The 16593-nt window shown below is 40.2% G+C and overlaps 1 protein-coding gene across 6 annotated transcripts in view; it reads right to left on the minus strand.

Annotated features, from left to right (window-relative positions):
* LOC110145616 (GATA zinc finger domain-containing protein 14-like) overlaps positions 1–16593 on the minus strand; it is a 46814-nt gene that overhangs the window by 17695 nt on the left and 12526 nt on the right. For 2 of the 6 annotated variants that reach the window (XM_070465700.1, XM_070465702.1), the window contains exon 1: positions 8–1602. The exons of 2 other annotated variants lie outside the window; for them this stretch is intronic. Coding sequence is in view for 1 of the 4 variants with exons in the window: in XM_070465699.1 (XP_070321800.1) it covers positions 6242–6488 (247 nt within the window). In the remaining 3 variants the exon portion in view is untranslated. 2 more of the 6 variants (XM_070465701.1, XM_070465699.1) reach the window with 2 other exon arrangements.

A 16593-nucleotide genomic window follows, 5' to 3' on the forward strand; every position in this document is an offset into this window, starting at 1 on the left:
ATCCCACCTGTGATACCTATAAATCTGGATTAATTTCTCTCTTCTCAGTGTTCCAGAGTGTCTTCAGATTCCTACAACTCTCAGGAGGTGGGCTTTCTTACTTACTTGATAAGTCTGCTAGCAACCTAAGGGTTTACAATTTTGGAGGGATCAGGTAGAAAGAAAAGATAAATGTTTCAATTTTGCTTACAAAGGTATCACTAACCAAACTGCTGTAAGTCATAATTAGTTTAAGGGGAAAGGTTTCCTTATATCTGGAAAACAAAGTAACAAGCAGTAATATCTCAGACCAGAAAAACCATAACATCTATAACCATGTTCTTCAGTTCACTCAGTCCTACATAACTAATTCTTGATTTTTGTTAACAGTTTTATAAAGCTTTTAAAAGCTTGCTCTTGTCAAAAATCCCTTCTGTGAATTTTCTTGAAAATGAAGCAAAATGAAATGAAACAAAAATCAATGAAAATGATGCAAAGGCATGAGAATCAAACAATAACTGTCTGTGAACAACAAAGATTTTTAAAGACATGGTTAAAGATCCGATTGTGATGCAATTGACAAACTTTTATACTCCTGTGACAGAACATTTTAAGATAATAATCAGAATTAAGACTGATAACATTTTACTATGACATACCAGATTCTTAGGAATTCCAATAATTTCTAGAGTATCTAAAACATGTCCCCATACAATATAGCCTAAGGATGTTTATCACCATCCATTTGAAATGCTTCGCATGCAATTTAACATACCATATAAGCCTAGTTAGTTTAATATTTTAATCTTTGATAAAGAGAGAAAACAATTCCCTTAGGTGTTTCAGGACCTTCTGGAAAATCTCAAAGTAAGCTAAAGGTCAAATGAACTTCAAGTAGAATTTGATCTCTGGCAAGTTTGCCAAAAATATCAAAAGGCTTTAAAAAAACACTTGGTCAGGTGGCATCAGAGATCACTGTGAAACAATACTTATTCACTTAACCAAGAAACAATAAAATATTTCAAAGGCAAATACAGAAAGTTATAAAAAAAATTACTTAAAATACAAAGAAAATTAACAATCTGTTACAAAAAGCAGATCAATATTCTTAAGAAAACTCTCCCCTCTTAATAGAGAGAAACCAAATTCAGGTTTTGTACCACTTTACCTTTAATACTGAAATTCATTTGCCCAATTAAATTAATTCTAACCTTAGTTCTGCCCAAACATAAAATCCTTTCTAAAGTTTCTTTTTTCCTCAAACCGACACTTTTCTATACTTATAATAATCTGTCTCACCTTGCTTATTTAGAAATAACTAGCATTTGAACAAAATTATTTTCTTTTTTCTTAATAAAATGCATTTTTATTTCATATATCTTCTTACTTGCATACAAAGATGCTTTCCATATTAACTTTATAGTCTAATTAGTTAGAATTATCAAACTTTTTAAAATATTTATTTATTTGACTGTATTGGGTCTTCATTGGGGCATGCAGGATCTTTAGTTGCAGCATGCACGCTCTTAGTTGGGGCACATGGGGTCTAGTTCCCTGACCAGGGATCAAACCCAGGCCCCTGCATTGAAAGCACAGAGTCTTAATCACTGAACTGCCAGAGAAGTCCTGAATTTATCCACTTTCAAAAACCTTAATTTCTAGTGAAAACTGAGAAGCAAGAAATTACATACTGTCTTTTACTTTAGCATCCCATAGATTGGCAAACTTGAAATACTATATATAAAAACTCAACATGAAAAAACTAAGATTGTTCAAAATTGGGAAAGGAGTACATCAAGGGTGTATATTGTCACCCTGCTTATTTAACTTACATGAAGAGTACATCATGTGAAATGATGGGCTTGATGAAGCACAAGCTGGAATCAAGATTGCCAGGAGAAATATCAATAACCTCAGATATGCAGATGACATCACTCTCATGGCAGAAAGCAAAGAGAAACTGAAGAGCCTCTTGATCAAAGTGAAAGAGAGTGAAAAAGCCAGCTTAAAACTCAGTGTTCGAAAAATGAAGATCATGGCGTCTGATCCAATCACTTCATGGCAAATAGTTGGTGAAACAATGGAAACAGTGACAGACTTTATTTTCTTAGGCTCCAAAATCACTGCAGATGGTGACTACAGCCATGAAATTATAAGACACTTGTTCCTTGGAAGAAAAGCTATAATCAACCTAGACAGCATATTAAAGAACAGAGACATTACTTTACCAAAATAGGTCCATCTAGTCAAAACTATGGTTTTTCCAGTAGTCATGTATAGATGTGAGAGTTGGACCATAAAGAAAGTTGACCACCAAAGAATTGATGCTTTTGAACTGTAGTGTTGGAGAAGACTCTCGAGAGTCCTTTGAACTCCAAGGAGATCCAACCAGTCAATCCTAAAGGAAATCAGTCCTGAATATTCAATCGAAGGACTCATGCTGAAGCTGAAGCTCCAATACTGTGGCCACCTGATGTGAAGAACTGACTCATTAGAAAAGGCTCTGATGCTGGGAAAGACTGAGGTCTGGAGGAGAAGGGGACAACAAGGGATGAGATGGTTGGATGGCATCACAGACTTGATGGACATGCGTTTGAGCAAGCTTTGGGAGTTGGTGATGGACAGGGAAGTCTGGTATGCTGCAGAACATGGGGTTGCAAAGAGTCAGGCAGAACTGAGAGACTGAACTGAAGATCCTGGCATCCAGTCCCTCACTTTATGGCAAATAGAAGGGGGCAAAGTAGAAGCAGTGACAGATTTTCTTTTCTTACTACCAAAATCATTGTGGATGGTGACTGCAGCCATGAAATTAAAAGACACTTGCTCTTTGGAAGAAAAGCTATGACCAGTCTAGACAGTGTACTAAAAAGCAGAGACATCCCTTTGCTGTCAAAGGTCCATATAGTGAAAGCTGTGGTTTTTCCAGTAGTCATGTGAGAGTTGGACCATAAAGAAGGCTGAACACTGAAGAACTGATGCTTTCAAATGTGGTGCTGGAAAAGACTCTGGAGAGTCCCCTGGACTGCAGGAAGATCATACCAGTCAAACCTAAAGGAAATCAACCCTGAATATTCATTGAAGGACTGACGCTGAAGCTGAAACTCCAATACTTTGGCCACCTGATGCAAAGAGCTGACTCATTGGAAAGATCCTGATGCTGGGAAAGATTGAAGACAAAAGGAGAAGAAGGCAGCAGAGGATGAGATGGTTAGATAGCATCACCAACTCAATGGACATGAATTTTAGCAAACTCCGGGAGATAGTGAAGGACAGGGAAGCATGGTGTCCTGATGTCATGGGGTCACAAAGAGTTGGACTAGATTTAGTGACTAAATAACATAATTTCTAAAATATGTGTGCTTTCTTAGAGAGAATGTCGCAACATGGCACCAAATGTATTTATTAATAGTCCTGAATCTTTAGTTTCTCTGCAAAATGATGTCTACATTCACTAATTAATGTGGACAAGGCTCTGTCATGTGCAGTAAGTGTACAATTCCATAGGCCTGAGTTTTCTGACAAGCTGTCTACCACAGGAGCCCCCACTATGTCCTCAAGGCTCCCAAACAGCACAATGGAGTTTTTCAAGTTGAGCTATTCAACAGTTGCTACTCTAGAATCAACTTTGTGACCCCTTGAAGATACATGACCAGTTGAGGGATAAGGCTCAGGCAGCAAACATGAATTTCCAGCTGCTTACTCCACAGGAAATGAAGCCCCAGTGCAGGCACAGAGAATGAGAGGATCAGACTCACCTTTGAGAAGGAATGCAGCGGCCACTATGGTGAGAAGCATGAGGACCTGTCTGGAAGCTACTGCAATATTTCTGTCTTGGGGTGCTTCAGTCTGAAGAAGGCCTTGGTTGGAGGAGGCCCAAGTCTTAGAGCTTCCTTGACCTACTTGAACACAATCTCCCTCCTGTTGCTGGGCCTTCACACATGCTGTGCCCTGAACTACTTGCTAAAAATCAACCCTTCCACAAAACCAAGATGTATGATCATATGTCTTTAACAGAAGACAGGAGGGAGAGCAACTCAGACCCTGGTTGTTTCAACACAGGACCAGCAGGGCTTCCTGCAGAGTGTGGAGTAACAGCCTAAAGATGACTCCAAGCGATGTGGCCTGAGCAACAGGAAAGACTGGAGGTACCACCAACTGAGATGGGGTAGCTGTGTGTTACCTTTTGGGAGGGAATATTGTGGACTTCAGACATGCTGTGTTTGAGATTTCTCAGACCAAGTGAAAACTGTTCAGGAGAGACGATTTGGGCTGAAAATACTTATTTGAGAGACATCAGCATAGAAATGGGATTTTAAAGCCATGAACCAGAGTTGATGCTCAGGGAATGTCCTCGGCTTAGAGACTAGGCCCTGGGGCCTTGTGCAAAAGGTGGAGGTGGAAGAGGCACCATCACACACATAGAATAGCTGAATGACTGTTCACTTTCACAATCTATGTTACATCTCAAGAAAAGTGTTTACGAGGAAAGGGAAAATCAAAAGAGAATTAAAAATTGAAGCCAGGGAACTCTTTCAAGGAATTTTGTGACAAAAAATAAAAGGAAGGGGGAGTTTGGAAGTAGGGTTAAGAGAAAGATGATAAAAATAACAGCATGTTTGTATGATCTGGAGATGAATGAGTGGAAGAATTGATTTGGGCAAGGAAAAAATGCATGGAGCAATAGAGGGACAGAATTCACTGTCCAACTAGGGGATTCTACTTAGACATGACTGGGGATAGCACATCTTCAAGAGCAAATGGACGAGGGACTCAAACATGACCATTTGGAAGTGCTGAGGTGCCACTAGAAACCAAGGGGTCATGAAAGCAAGACCAGCCCAGGAGGCCAATGCTCTCCAGCTATCTGCAATTGCCAACTATGAGGAAGAACCCACATCAGAGGATAGCTATTTTTTCAATCTTCTCCAGTATTTAAATAATCCCATCATTTATCTTCCCCATCTTAAAGCATTCAGGGGTTTCCTAACCAAAGTTGAAACTCTAAAAGCTGCCCAAAAAAAGACCTCCCAAGCTAGCCACATCCTTCCTTCTATCCCAATCCTAACAAAACTCCAAGCCAAAACTTGTCCTTGCTAATCTTTGTAAGATCAAGTTTCTAACCCATACAAAAATACTGTCAAACCTGCAAAAGTCAGAGCAAATATTAGACTCCTTTACATTTTACAAATATTTTAACTTTAAAAACCACAGACATTGATGAACAAAATTATTCACAGAGATACACATACCCCTATTCCCATTTCCTTGATATTATGTAACACCCATCTAACAGATAAGGCAATCCCAAAGAATACTTAAACTACCGCACAATTGAACTCATCTCACAGGCTAGAAAAGTAATGCTCAAAATTCTCCAAGCCAGGCTTTAGCAATATATGAACTGTGAACTTTCAGATGTTCAACCTGGTTTTAGAAAAGGCAGAGAAAGCAGAGATCAAATTGCCAACATCCACTGGATCATTGAAAAAGTAAGAGAATTCCAGAAAAACATCTATTTCTGCCTTATTGACTATGCCAGGGTCTTTGATTTTGTGGATCACAATAAACTGTGGAAAATTCTGAAAGAGATGGGAATACCAGACCACCTGACCTGCCTCTTGAGAAACCTGTATGCAGGTCAGGAAGCAACAGTAGAACTGGACATGGAACAACAGACTGGTTCCAATAAGAAAAGGAGTATGTCAAGGCTGCATATTGTCACCCTGCTTATTTAACTTATATGCAGAGTACATCATGAGAAACACTGGGCTGGATGAAGCACAGCCTGGAATCAAGATTGCTGGGAGAAATATCAATAACCTCAGATATGCAGATGACACCACCCTTATGGCAGAAAGTGAAGAGGAACAAAAAAGCCTCTTTATGAAAGCAAAAGAGGAGAGTGAAAAAGTTGGCTTAAAGCTCAATATTCAGAAAACGAAGATCATGACATCTGGTCCCATCACTTCATGGAAAATAGATGCAGAAACAGTGGAAACAGTGGCTGACTTTATTTTTGGGGGGCTCCAAAATCACTTCAGATGATGACTGCGGCCATGAGATTAAAAGATGCTTATTCCTTGGAAGGAAAGTTATGACCAACCTAGATAGCATATTAAAAAGCAGGGTACTCTTTCTACCCTCTTCTAATGTCTATGTCAGAAGCTTTCTCTATCTCCTTTATACTTTAATAAAACTTTATTGCACACACACACACACACACAAATTTAAAAAATAAATAAATAAGAAGCAGAGACATTACCTTGTCAACAAAGGTCCATCTAGTCAAGGGTATGGTTTTTCCAGTGGTAATGTATGGATGTGAGCATTGGATGGTGAAGAAAGCTGAGCACGGAAGAATTGATGCTTTTAAACTGTGGTGTTGGAGAAGACTCTTGAGAGTCCCTTGGACTGCAAGGATATCCAACCAGTCCATCCTAAAGGAGATCCGTCCTGGGTGTTCATTGGAAGGACTGATGTTGAAGCTGAAACTCCAATACTTTGACCACCTGATAAGAGTTAACTCATTAGAAAAGACCCTGATGCTAGGAGGGACAGGGGGCAGAAGGAGAAGGGGACGTCAGAGGATGAGATGGCTGGATGGCATCACTGACTGATGGACATGAGTTTGAATAAACTCCAGGAGTTGGTGATAGACTTGGAGGCCTGGCCTGCTGCGATTCATCAGGTCACAAAAAGTCAGACAGGACTGAGTGACCGAACTGAACAGATAAGGAGAGACTCAGCATAGAGATGTATTGACTCTAAGTCACACAGCTTCTGTTGGTTTGTTTATTTGTTTGTTCCCCTTGCCTGCCTCCTGGGATTTTAGTTTCCCAATCACAGATTGAATCCACACCCCCTGCAGTGGAAGCTCTGAGTCCTGCCACTGAACACTCATGGAATTTCCCACACAGCTTTCAAGTGAGCCTCAATGAGTATTCCTTCCTCCAAAGGTACCACACATTTCTGCTCAGGTTTCTTTTCCTCTCTCTTTCCCTCACTGATGTTGCCCAGGAAAAGCTTAAACAATTCCAATGTGTAAGTCCATGATTCTATTTAAATGAGGATTCCTCTCTCAAGAGATACAAATCCATTTTATTTGAACTACCCAATTTCTATTGGTTCATTCATCATTGTATTAAGATTCCATATTTTACTGAGAAAGTTCAAGCAACAAAGTTTCAGTTTTCTCTTCAGCATAAGACAGGATTGTACTTACAGGTGGATGTAAGTACATCCATCGATGAACTTGGATTCGATCTGTGATTGGGAAATCCCACAAGCCATGCAGGGGGACCAAAAAAACAAACAAAAGCTGTGTGACTCAGTCAATACACCCCTTTGCTGAGTGAAGAGAAGTACAGTACTTTCCAGAGGATTGTGCTTACAGGTGAGTTAGGAGGTAGCTTTCCAGCTTCTCTGGTGGTCTGTCAATGATTCTGTCTCTCTTCTCTTTATGGATAAAGACGGAATTCTAGTTAGTCCTTATCTCCTTGCCACACCTTTCCAGAGAATGTTGGGAAGTATCTTTAGAAGTTGAACTTCTCTAGTCTGCCAGTCTTTTGGCTGGATTTGATCCAGTCACTAAATAGATTAATAGGAGATGTTAGTGATCTGGAATAGAATTTACTCTCTGCTAGGCTGCTTTTCTTTTTTAATTGAAGTAGAGTGGATGTACAATATTATATAAGTTACAGGTGTATAACGTAGTGATTCACAATTTTTAAAGGTTATGCTCCATTTACAGCTATTATAAAGCATTGGCTGTTGTACAATATGTGTTGTACAATATGTCCTTGGAGCTTATTTCATACCTAGTGGTTAATATCTTTTAACCCCCTACCGTTGTTTCCTCTCCCCCATTCCCTCTCCCACTGGTAATCACTAGTTTGTTCTCTATATTTGTGAGTCTGTTTCCTCTTCAGTTATATTGACTAGTCTGTTTATCTTTTAGATTCCACATGTAAGTTATTTCAGTAATACAGTATTTGTCTTTCTCTGACTTGTTTCACTAAGCATACCCTCCAAATCCACCCAAGCTGTTGCAAATGGCAACATTGTGTGGGTAGATATACACACTGTAACTTCTTTATCCATTCATGTTTATGGACAATTACGTTGCTTTCATATCTTGGCAACTGTAAATAAGGTTTCTATGAATATTGGGGTGCATATATTTTTTTGAATTATTGCTTTTTGGTGGGGGGATATATAACCAGGAGTGGAATTGCTGGATCATACCATAGTCCCTTTTTTAGTTTTCTTATAAACCTCAATACTGTTTTCCACTAAGGATGTACTAATTTACATTCCCACCAACAGTATACAAGGGTTCTTTTTTCTCCATATCCTTGCCAACATTTGTTTTTGTGTTCTTTTTTATGAAAGCCATTCTGACAGGTGTGCGGTGATACCTCATTGTGGTTTTGACATTTTGATTTACATTTCCCTGAAGAATAATAATGTCAAACATGTGCCTCTTGGCCATCTGCATGACCCCTTTGGAAAAATGCCTACTCAGGTCTTCTGTCCATCTTTTAACATGGCTGTTTTTTTGACGTTGACTTGTATGAACTGATTATATATGTTGGATATTAGCCCTTTATTTGTCATATCATTTGCAAGTATTTTCTACCTTTCATTATGTAGCCTTTTGGTTTTGTGATGGTTTCCTTTGCTGTGCAAAACCTCTTAAGTTTAATTAGTCCCTGTTTATTTTTATTTTTGTTTCTCTTGCTTTAAAAGAAGATGAAAGAAAACATAGATTTTTTTTTTTTTAATGCACAGGTTTTCTAATTCAACATGTATTCTCTTGCTTGCTGAATGCAACATGGGAAGACCCAAACTCCAGACACTCTGGTCACAGCATCCTGCTGCCAACCAGGCCACTGGGTGTGACCTGAGACCTCAACACTCCCAGCTGCCTGAGCAACATTAGCAGGAGTCCACTGTTCCCCTAAAACATGAGCAATGGCGCCCAGATGGCCCCTTGCTCCAAGGGGTCAGCATGCTGTTGGGAGCCAGACTGAAGCCTCTGAAAGGTTGGTGGCGGGTCAGGGAGTGGGGAAGAGGGTGGCCATGACTGCTCCTGGGACCTCTACAGCTAAGAGCTCAGCCTGAGGCAGGGTGTGGGGGATGCAGGGCATGGTGAGGGGGAATAAATGAGAAAAACTTACACTCATGACCAGGAGCGCCAGGCCCCAATAGCTCCCAGAGGCACAGCCCTGAGGACAGAACAGGAAGTCACTTGGGTCCTGGGTGGAGCCATCCTGCAACCCCTCCATAGGATGGACCCAGGGCCTCACTCTGGGTGAGGTCGATGTGTCACTCCAACCTCAGCTATGGACAGCATGTGGTGAATCAAGAATTTGGGGGTTCTGGGTGTGTAGCGGTGAGCATAGGGGTGCTGAGACATAGCAGGTGGGTGGTTATAGCCTAGACAGACTGTAGCTCATCATGACTGAGCCCTGGACATTCAGTTTCCCCACCTGGGCCACCAGTCAGGCCCGTCCTTAGACTCTGCCCAGGAATCCAGGCTCAGCTGAACCCTCCCAGCCCCTGGGCATAGTCCTGGCCTTGGCAACCTGGTCTCTCCCTCCCAAAGGGTCCAGCCTCACCTCCAGGGCCTTAGCAGTCAGCTTATTGGCCCAAGAAGGCCCCTGGTTGCACCTGGGTTTCCCAACCCCATGGCAAGCAGTTCTGACCATGGAGGGTGCTTCAGGCATCGTCTCATCCACACCAATTAGGAACTGGGACCCTGGCAGGCTCCAAGGGGGGGCTAGTGCCAAGAGGACCAGGACTGGACTCATGGCCCCCAGCACAGGGCACCTGGCACAGTTGGGACCAGGCCTCTTCTACACATCTCCCAGCTCTGGCTGCTTGATAGGGGCCAGCCCCAAATTCACTCAAGTCCCCCTGGTCAGATGGTCAAAGGCCCCTGACTCAGCTACTGAGGGTACAGTGTCTACTACTTGCTCCAGCTTGCTCCAAAGCAGCTGCCACCAGGTCTGCTTATCTTTCTCCAGGGCTGTGTCAGGGTCTCATCCTCGCACTTGGTGATGTAAGAGTAGATCTCATGCAGGACACTCATGCTATTGAATTGACTCTGGTCCAACGTGAGATATGCACCGTTATCCAGGTAGCTGATGGCAGGCCATCCTGGTGATCTTGGCATAGTGAATCTCCACCTAGCTCTTGTAGCTAAGGATGTCCTTGGTGTAGAGCAGCTTCTGGGAGGGCTAGTCCTTGCCCAGCTTGTGTTCAGATGTGGAGCAGGAGTCCATGAAGGCCTAGGCCACCACTGACAGGCAGGCGTCAGTGCTGCTGCTCTTGTAGATGTTGAATAGCACCTGTCGGTTCTTGATCATGTTCAACCAGAAGCACAGGTGCAGGCAGTTTTTCTTCCAGGTGTGATGCATATCTGCATCAGGTATCTGGTGCCGATCGGCTCTGCTCGTCCAGTAAATCAAGCATATACTTGATGGCCAGCAGCAGGTCTGAGCCCCAGTGCATGATAAAGATGGTTGGGAAGAGGGCATCCATGCACTTCTGTAGCATGCCCTTGACGGCCAGAAGCTGCATCAGGAAGACCTCGAAGACCGTCTTGCTACCTCAGTTGCCACTGAACTATTCCAGGTGATCATGGTTCTTGACAAGGAACGCTGCTACTTTTTATACCAAAGAGTGCTCTGCCCATGTTTTACTCTGGGAGTTCAATGGTTTCTGGTCTGTTTATGTCTTTAACCCATTTTAATTTTTATGTGCTATTAAAGATGTTCTAATTTCATTCTCCTACCTGTACCTGTCCAGTTTTCCCAGCACCACTTTTTGAAGGCTGTCTTTTCTCCATTGTCTATTCTTGCCTCTTTTCTCATTGACTAATTGACCAAAAGTATATGATTCTGAATTCTCCATCCTCTTCCACTGATCTGTGTGTCTATTGAGCCAATAGCATGTTTTGATCACCATAGCTTTGTAATATAGTATGAAGTTGGGGAGTGTGATTCCTCCAACTCTGTTCTCTTTCTGAATAGTGTTTTGGCTTTGTGGGTTCTTTTGTATTTCCACATAAATTTTTAAATTGTTCCTAGTACTTTGAAAGACACCACTGGTATTTTGGTAGGGATTGTATTGAACCTATAAATTGCCTTGGGTAATTTTAAAATATTAATTATTGTTAAATATTAAAACTATTATTATTATTGATAATTTATTAAACTAAATTTTATGATATATTTATATAATAAATAACATATTATATAATGTGTAAATATTTATATATTTATGTGAATTTTATATATGTATTAAATATTATAATTACTATGTAACAGTATTAATTATTTTAACAATCATTTTAACAATATTAAATTAATTAAGTTAAATTAATCCAAGAACAGGTTATAACTTTCCATCTGTATTATCTTCAGTAGTTTTTCAAGTACAGGTCTTTCACCTCCTTAGGCAGTTTTATTCTAGGAATTTTATTCTTTTTGAGGTAAGCTGTTTTTAAAAGATTCAGTACAGGTCTTGATTTAGGGTCAGACTTTAGGCCTGAGAAGTCATATGAACTTTGAGACTGTTTATACAAGAAAGGACTTTAACTACGTGGGGCCAAACCTCTGATTCGTATATGAATAAACTGAGGACAAGAGAGAAATAGAGGAGAGCACCCACAGAAGTCACTCGGGACCAATGCAGAAGTGAAAGCCAGGTTCACCCACGCCTACTCCACTGCTCCTCTTCCTCAACAAACATTATTTCACCTGTGTTTTTGTTGTTGTTTGTACCACTCAGCTTGTGGGATCTTAGTTCCCCAACCAGGGATATAAAGCCACAGCCTCTGCAATCAAAGTTCAGAGTCCTAACCAGTGAACTGCCAGGGAATTCCCATTTATTTCACCAAATATTCATCAAGCATCCCATACTAACCAATGGAACATTTTAAGTAGATAAAGCAAACCCACAATCTCCACCCTTCAAAGTTTAGGAAAACAAGCCACCACTTTCAGTATGAATGAAGTCATCATAGGAAACAAGCTTATGGTTCAAGGGCAAGGTGGAGTTACAGTAGGAGTATACAGTTAACAGATACACACTACTATACATAAAATAAACAAGCAACAAAGATTTACAGTATAGCATAGGAAACTGGTGACTCAGATGGTAAAGAATTCGCCTGCAAGCAAGAGAATGAGGTTAGATCCCTGGGTTGGGAAGATTCCCTGGAGAAGGGAATGGCTACCCACTCCCAGTATTCTTCCCATGGACAGAAGAGCCTGGCAGGCCACAGTCCATGGAGCTGCAAAGAGTCAGACATGACTGAGTGACTTACATTTCACACTATAGGGAAATATATTCATTGTCTTTCAATAAACTATAATGGAAAATAATCTGAAATACATCCACAAACACACACGTGAATCTCGTTGCTATAAACCTGAAACTAACATAATACTGTAAATCAACTGTACTTCAATTTAAAATAAAGGAATTGAGTTACACTGTGCCCCAGTACAATTTATATACCTCTCTCACATATTAATACCATGTCCATTGATGTTCCAGGTTTTGAAGTTGTGAGTGAGAGGATGTCAGAAAATGGAATGTGAGCTAAGTGAGCTCCTGCTCACATAGCTAGAGGGCGCTGCCTAGTGTCAAACAGAACATCTCCCCAAATTATGAGATGATGGGTCCTTTTTCTTCCTCCCCAAAACCCAAACAACCTTTTCTACTTAAAAACACTGACATCAGTGATTTGTTTGGGGATGAAAACTTTCACTTTTAGCTATGTGCCTTCCTGCATTATCACATGATTGTAAGTCATTTCCTCTGCATCCATTAGGGAAGATGGGTGGGTAAAAAAAAAACAAAAAACATATGATAGCACTGGGCTGTCATCAGATAAGGTTAAGGGAATTTTCTGAAGGACTCAGTACTCTTCCAAACCAAGCCCAGTGCAAGACTTGGAAACCAGTTGAACTCCTGTGCTAGTAGAAGTTATTCAAAATGTATGCTGAGCTTTGTCAAGTTTTGTCAAGACACTGCATTTGTAGTGAACATTGGGACTTACCACACTGACAACAGAACCCTCTGTTAACTAACTATGTTCAAAAGAATGTCAACATTTTAAAATTTCAAAACTTCAAAAGTCAAAAATCAAAAATGAATTACTTCGAGTGAAAGGAACTACTGAAATAAATTGCTTTCAAAAATGACTGCCTTCAGAAAAAACATACATTTAGTCATATACTGAATGGTATATTTCTTTAAAAATATGCTATTGTTCTACTGTCATGATTCTTCAAATACAATCACATCCTTCGACACAACAATTCCATGTCCAGAATCATAAATATTGGAAGTGTACAAATGCACATAGGTTTTCATATATTTGAAATGGGGGGGAAAAAACTAAACATCTATGTGTGGGGAAGTGATTTAATAGATTAAGCACATTTGTCCTACTTAATACCACATAGCTGTCTAAGTAAACACTGTTGTCCCATTCTCACAGGGAATGATGAGCTTCTGTAAGTAGTGGAAAAAATTAGTTTACCGTGTGTGTGTATGAATGAAAGAGAGAGAGAGAAAATAAGAGAATAGCCCAGAACTTTCCTAAATCTAGAGCCACTAGCCACATGTGCCTATCGAGCACTTAAAAAGTGACTAGTCAGAATGGAGATGTCCTCTAAATGGAAAATACTCACTGAACTGTGAAGACTTAAAATGAAGAAAAAAAACAACAATAATAAGAAAGAAAACAAAAACACTGCATTTCAACTGGACAGTGCTGACCTAGGACTGTTCCTGGGAGTGGGACTGGGGAAAAACTTTGATGGAGAGGACAGGAAATAGGGATTTCCACCTTTAATTATTTTTCAGAAAGCACTTAATTTAAAATTGTAAAAATCAGAGTAGGAATCCAAGCAAAATTTATACTTTAGTTAATATTTTGTGTCAGTCTTAATTTCTTAGTTTTGACAAATGGTACCACGGTTATCTAAGCTGTTAACTAAAAAAAAAAAAAAAACCTGCTGAAAACAGGAACTCTATATTATCATTGCAATTTTTCTGCAAATCTCAAATTATTTCAAAATAAAAATAAAAAAACAACGAGGGATATAAGCACTCTAACAAGATGAATCTTCTCCTTAGAGATTCTTACTTGGAGTCTCAAAGTACTTACTGTAAAGTAACTCACCTACCCACAGTTTCTTGTAAACACATTTCCTTGAAACAAGGCAGCTAGGATTACAAAATATCATATTTCTCAGCTCCCACCTGGAATTCCATCAATTCAGAAAACTCCTTTCTCCCTTGGTGATTAGAAGCTGTCTGGCTGCTGCTTAGGTACCAGGAATTGTTGCTGCAGTAGGAGGCTTGCTCAGAGAACAGGAACGGTGCCACCTCTCCAAGGACTTCACCGAGGCCTGGGCAGCTAGAAGTTTTCAAAGCCCCTTCACTTGCTCCTTGCTGCCTCATCAGCTCCTTGCTTCAGCCCTCGGACTAAACCTACACTAAGGTCAAGAGACTTTTGCGAAGATCTCATCGTGAACTTTGAGATAAAAAGAAATGAATCAAAAATCAATATTATTAGCATAACAACCATCACCTATATTTACACAGGTCTTACCTTTTACTTAAAAGGTTTCCAGAACAAGAACTAAACTCAGCATTCAAATGAGTAGGAATGGCAGGTAAAACTGGATAACAAAATTTAAAACAGATTTGATATAGTTTTCATTCCAATCCCAAAGAAAGGCAATGCCAAAGAATGCTCAAACTACCACACAATTGCACTTATCTCACATGCTAGTAAAGTCATAACTCAAAATTCTTCAAGCCAGGCTTCAGCAATATGTGAACTGTGAAGTTCCAGACATTCAAGCTGGTTTTAGAAAAGGCAGAGGAACCAGAGATCAAATTGCCAACATCTGCTGGATCATCGAAAAAGCAAGAGAGTTCCAGAAAAACATCTATTTCTGCCTTATTGACTATGCCAAAGCCTTTGACTCTGTGGATGACAATAAACTGTGGAAAATTCTGAAAGAGATGGGAATACCAGACCACCTGACCTACCTCTTGAGAAACCTATAAGCAGGTCAGGAAGCAACAGTTAGAACTGGACATGGAACAACAGACTGGTTCCAATAAGAAAAGGAGTATGTCAAGGCTGTATATTGTCACCCTGCTTACTTAACTTATATGCAGAGTACATCATGAAAAACGCTGGGTTGGAAGAAGCACAAGCTGGAATCAAGATTGCTGGGAAAAATATCAATAACCTCAGATATGCAGATGACACCACCCTTATGGAAGAAAGTGAAGAGGAACTAAAAAGCCTCTTGATGAAAGTGAAAGAGGAGAGTGAAAAAGTTGGCTTAAAGCTCAACATTCAGAAAACGAAGATCATGGCATCTGGTCCCACCACTTCATGGGAAATAGATGCAGAAACAGTGGAAACAGTGGCTGACTTTTACTTTTTGGAGCTCCAAAATCACTGCAGATGGTGATTGCAGCCATGAAATTAAAAGATGCTTACTCCTTGGAAGGAAAGTTATGACCAAACTAGAGAGCATATTAAAAAGCAGAGACATTACTTTGCCAACAAAGGTCCATCTAGTCAAGGCTATGGTTTCTCCAGTGGTCATGTACAGATGTGAGAGCTGGACTGTGAAGAAAGCTGAGCACCGAAGAATTGGTGCTTTTGAACTGTCTTGTTGGAGAAGACTCTTGAGAGTCCCTTGGACTGCAAGGATATCCAACCAGTCCATCCTAAAGATCAGTCCTGGGTGTTCATTGGAAGGACTTATGCTGAAGCTGAAACTCCAATACTTTGGCCATCTCATGCAAAGACTTGACTCATTGGAAAAGACCCTGATGCTAGGACCGATTGGGGGCAGGAGGAGCGGGGACGACAGAAGATGAGATGGTTGGATGGCATCACCAACTCGACGGACATGGGTTTGAGTAAACTCTGGGAGTGGATGATGGACAGGGAGGCCTGGTGTGCTGTGATTCATGGGGTCGCAAAGAGTCGGACACGACTGAGCGACTGAACTGAACTGATAGATATATGGTTATTTCAGAACAGGCCAAATGAAGATAAATTTAAACACTGCATTGCAGTGTAAAATACTTTTATTTTACATGAAGTAGGTTTAAAAGTCATGAAATGTAGAAATTACAAAGGACAACATGTCAGATTATCATGAGGCATGTTGTTAAGTATAGACTATAAAGCTCTAACAAAATATTTTCCAAAGGTGACCCACCCACAAAACAATTATATTAAAAATAATGTGGGTATTTAAACAGACATTCTACCACCACAACCACACCTGCATAGCTTAAATAATTTTTTTAAACATCACTACTTTCTCTGGAAAAAAGTCACACCATAAGCAGAAGGAGCTTGACTAAGAATTTACGAAAGAAAACTGCTACTATGTAAATGAGTGACCTTTATAATTACAGGCAATACAACTGAAAAAAAGATGTAGAGGATCTAGAATCTTGAAAGTCACATTTCTGACTCATTCTCTACTGCACAGCTTTTCCACTGAAAACTGGTTAAAATCTGAGCTCCCCTTAAGCTTGAGAACACTCCAA

Source organism: Odocoileus virginianus, chromosome 3 (genome assembly GCF_023699985.2).
Source record: "Odocoileus virginianus isolate 20LAN1187 ecotype Illinois chromosome 3, Ovbor_1.2, whole genome shotgun sequence".
Taxonomy (NCBI): Eukaryota; Metazoa; Chordata; class Mammalia; order Artiodactyla; family Cervidae; genus Odocoileus; species Odocoileus virginianus.